At 39.9% G+C, this 4498-nt stretch overlaps 1 protein-coding gene across 1 annotated transcript in view; it reads left to right on the top strand.

The window, feature by feature from the left end:
- Positions 1 to 4498, top strand: part of LOC111141047 (protocadherin beta-18-like) — a 12363-nt gene that overhangs the window by 4326 nt on the left and 3539 nt on the right. The window contains exon 2 of the mRNA XM_022493376.1: positions 3563 to 4492. Within this exon, the coding sequence (XP_022349084.1) occupies positions 3563 to 4492 (930 nt within the window). The remainder of the gene's footprint in view (positions 1 to 3562; positions 4493 to 4498) is intronic.

Here is a 4498-nt window from a genome sequence, read left to right as displayed (position 1 = left end):
GGGCCCGTTTCCGGGCCACCTGGTGGACGTCAGCGGCGCGGGGACCCTGTCCCACAGCTACCAGTACGAGGTGTGTCTGGGGAGTATCTGGGACCAGGGAATTTAATTTTTGAAGTTTGTTGTCTCCACCCAACAGAAGGCTGTGAAGGATATGGAGGAAAACACAAATTTGTGAATAGTTTTGGATTCAATTATGAATTTCGGTTAAGGAATTTGGGTTCTTTCGAAATATGATAGGTCTCCGTTACTGTTTTGGTCCGTATAGAATTTCTTGGGTGATTTGCTGATTCCATATTCCTATTAAGGGGATTTGAAATATTCTTTTTGAGTATATACTCATATTTACTCTTTATATCATTTCTATTTTGATAGACAAAGAATTTTCAACTTTATTGCCTTACCGAAACGTCATGAATATGTGTTGAATTTATCAACTTTTCATTATCAAGCAGTGTTGATTTGAAGATGACCCCAGCCCCATCCTCTCTTTATTATATGGAAACTCTAAAATTTTTTTTATATTGTGGTTACTTAGAAAGCATTATGGTATTAATATAATGAAGTATCAGTATAGTTTCTGTTTAATCTGATATTAAGCCTACTTGTCTTAAAATTTTTTTAAAATTTTTTATTTATTTGACAGAGATCACAAGTAGGTAGAGAGGCAGGTAGAGAGAGAGAGGAAGGGAAGCAGACTCCCCGCTGAGCAGAGAGCCTGATGCAGGGCCCAGATCCCAGGACCCTAAGATCATGACCTGAGCTGAAGGCAGAGGCTTTAACCCACTAAGCCACCCAGGCGCCCCATTGTCTTAAATTTTTAAATGGAGAAATGTCTGCAAAAATTGCATGTTTTTGTTTCACGATAAGTAGTATTACATAGAAAGGCTACAATTTCTCCCATACTTAAGTGCTTTACCTCTATATCAACCTTCAGTATATCAGCTATACGAATAATATCAAAAGATTATTAGATTATATCAAGATATTTAGGGGCACCTGGGTGGCTCAGTGGGTTAAAACCTCTGCCTTCGGCTCGGGTCATGATCCCAGGGTCCTGGAATCGAGCTCCACTCGACGGGGGGAGCCTGCTTCCCCCTCTCTCTCTCTGCCTACTGTGATCTCTGTCAAATAAATAAAATCTTTTTAAAAAAGATATTTAAATGATAGATCTCTTGTGGTATCTGTCTAGCCCACCCCATCATTTTCAGGAAACTTCTCTCCAGTAGAAGTGTATGGTTGCAGCCATGTTTATTTTATTTGATCCACTTCCCTCTGAGTCTTCAGACAATCAGACAAGGTGGTGTTGCTAATCCAAGCTTTGTAAATCTTGTTTGTTTAAAAACAACGAAGCAAACCCAAAGAAAGCAAATCTAAAATAGTTTCTGTTAGGAGCTTAACAAGAAAATGATATCATGTTGGCTAAATAAATAGAAAGAAAAAAACCAGAAGGTCAATGCATTTACAGAGAAGAAGAAAGGAGATGCCTAAAAGGTAACATTATGGATTTTCCAGTCCCTCCCAAGTCTGCTTTCTCCCTTGGCTTTTTGGAAACAAGTATGTGCACTTTTAAGAAATGTCCCTTTAATGATGATATCTATGTGGATTTCTCCCTTGTCAAAAGCATATCTAGATTCTTGCATGGCTTAAAATTTACTCTTCATTGGAGATTTTTAAATTGTTTTTATATTAATATAATAATATTTGGGATCAAAAGTTTGTGGAATAATGAAAAAAAAGTTTGTGGAATATTAGTAGTCTGTAAAGGACAAGCACAAACTCTGGTTAACATATATGATTTTGAGAAGAACTGATGGCTATCTTAAAATTTTAGTGTTTGGTGTGTCTTATGGAAATTCTTTGAAAATTCTCATATGTAAGAAAGTTTTAAATATTATTATTGTCATAATAATACTGACAATGTAAAATGTGTTTTAAAAGAGATGTATACCATATTTGTAGGATCTTTATAGCATGGTAGTTACGTTCTGGTTTTTTGTTTGTTTTTTAGAATCTATTCCATTACATAGAGGATGCCAGAGAATTTTGACATTTAATGAAAAACATTTAGATCATTCTGAAGTACTGCAAATTACTTTTCTAAAGAGCATATAAAATGGCTACTAGGGAACATGGTGTTTTGTTTGTCCAGCTCATATAATGTACTAGGATTCCAGCAGAAAAAAAGGGGGCTTCTATGTTAGGAGGAGAGTCCATCTATCAAAATTTTTAAATTGTGATTTATTGATTGACCTATTGAATATTGGTTGAGCATCTACCATGTGCTATGGACTGTTCTAGATGTTGGGAGATGTAGATATGAACAAAGCAAAGATATCAAGCACAAGAAAGTCACAGAAAAGAAAAAATTAAATATGTACATCTATGCTATATCAGATAAATGTGAAGGAGGAAAAGCCAGGTAAGAGATATAGTAAGTGTCCTCATATGCATTTTCCCATAGTTTGAAAGTTTTTAAATCATAGTTCTCTGACCTTATGTCAAAATGGTATCATCTCCTGTAATAAACTGAATTAACTTTTTTTTAATGTGATTCAACCAATGGGAACAACTATTCTGTCACATACACTACCTAGAATATGGAAGAAAATCTAGAGGAATTCATCCTCTTTGCTGAGAGAATTTTAAGAAATCACATAGGTATATACTGTTATTTTCACATGATTTATCACTGTTTTCTTCTTTGACTTCTCTATTTTCCTAGCACCTCAGGCCAACTACAGGTTGGAAAAAGTAGGGACCATGTTTAGGTTGTTCATTGATCTATCAGAAGTTAGTACATAGAAAGCTAATAATACTTCTTTGAATGAAGGAATGAGTAATTATAATTATATGGTTTTCCGATTACACTGCCTCCTTCAAATCATTTCCAAACTCCTAATAGCATACTGGATTATCAGAGAATACAATTGTAGCGATTCCTCTGGAAGACAACACATGGTGGCGCTGCAAGCTAAGGTTTAAAACTTAAAAAAAAAAAAAAAAAGAAGAAGAAGAAGAACAGGAACAGCTACAAACCTGACTTCCGATCTATAACTGAAGACAAAGCCTGTACGCAGAGTTCAGGACCAGTACGTCATGCTACTCACCAACATTTCCGGACAGGTTATCAACTGAGAGATCCATCACTGTCCCTAAGGTAGAGCTGGGCCCTGTTTCTGGACAGGTGTTTGTGGAAGTAAAAATGGAGGCCGGAGGGGAGTGCTTTCCTAAACAAAGGCAAGTCCTGATTCTCTTTCTCGTGTTGGGAGTAGCTTTGGCAGGCTGGGAATCTCGTCGCTATTCCGTGATGGAGGAAACCGAGAGTGGCTCCTTTGTGGCCAATCTGGCCAAGGACTTGGGGCTGGGAGTGGGGGAGCTAGCAGCACGGGGAGCCCGGGTAGTCTCCGAGGATAACAAACCCCGCTTGCAGCTTGATCTGCAGACCGGGGAGTTGGTATTAAACGAGAAACTGGATCGGGAGGAGATGTGTGGCCCCGCAGATCCTTGTGTAATGCATTTCCAAGTGTTGCTGAAAAAACCACTGGGAGTATTTCGAGCTGAGCTACTGGTGAGAGACATAAATGATCATTCTCCAGAGTTTCCTGAAAGAGAAATGACTCTGAAAATCCTGGAGACTAGCCCTCTGGGGACCATGTTTCCTCTGAAAAAAGCCCAGGACTTGGACGTGGGCAACAACAACATCCAAAGTTATAGTATCAGTCAGAACTCTCATTTCCATGTTTCTACCCGCACCCGGGGGGATGGTAGGAAATACCCAGAACTGGTACTAGACAAAGAGCTGGATCGTGAGGAGCAGGCTGAGCTCCGATTAACCCTCACAGCACTGGATGGCGGCTCTCCACCCCGGTCTGGCACTGCTCAGGTGCGCATCTTGGTACTGGATGTCAATGACAATGCCCCTGAGTTTGCAAAGATACTCTACCAGGTGCAGGTTCCAGAGAACAGCCCTGTAGGCATGCTAGTTGTCAAGGTCTCTGCTAGAGATTTAGACACTGGAACAAATGGGGAAATATCATACTCCTATTTTTATAGTTCCCAAGAGATAAGCACAACTTTTGAGCTAAACAGCCTTTCAGGAGAAGTTCGACTAATTAAAAAATTGGATTTTGAGATAATATCTTCATATGAGCTGGAAATAGAGGCGTCTGATGGTGGGGGGCTTTCTGGAAGGTGCTCTGTCTCCATTGAGGTGGTGGATGTTAACGATAACCTCCCAGAAATAACTATTTCATCACTCACCAGCCCCATTCCTGAAAATTCTCCTGAGACAGAGGTGGCCCTGTTTAGAATTCGAGACCGAGACACAGGGGACAACGGAAGGATGACTTGCTCTATCCAGGATGATCTCCCCTTCGTCCTGAAACCATCAGAAGAGAATTTCTATACCCTGGTAACAAATGGGGCCCTAGACAGGGAGAGCCAGGCCGAGTACAACATCACCATCACCGTCACCGACCTGGGGACCCCCAGGCTGAAA

This window comes from Enhydra lutris, unplaced genomic scaffold, assembly GCF_002288905.1.
Source record: "Enhydra lutris kenyoni isolate GAN:26980312 unplaced genomic scaffold, ASM228890v2 scaffoldscaffold5, whole genome shotgun sequence".
Taxonomy (NCBI): domain Eukaryota; kingdom Metazoa; phylum Chordata; class Mammalia; order Carnivora; family Mustelidae; genus Enhydra; species Enhydra lutris.
The sequence above is the reverse complement of the archived record's forward strand: the minus strand, read 5'-3'. Positions and strand labels throughout refer to the sequence as shown.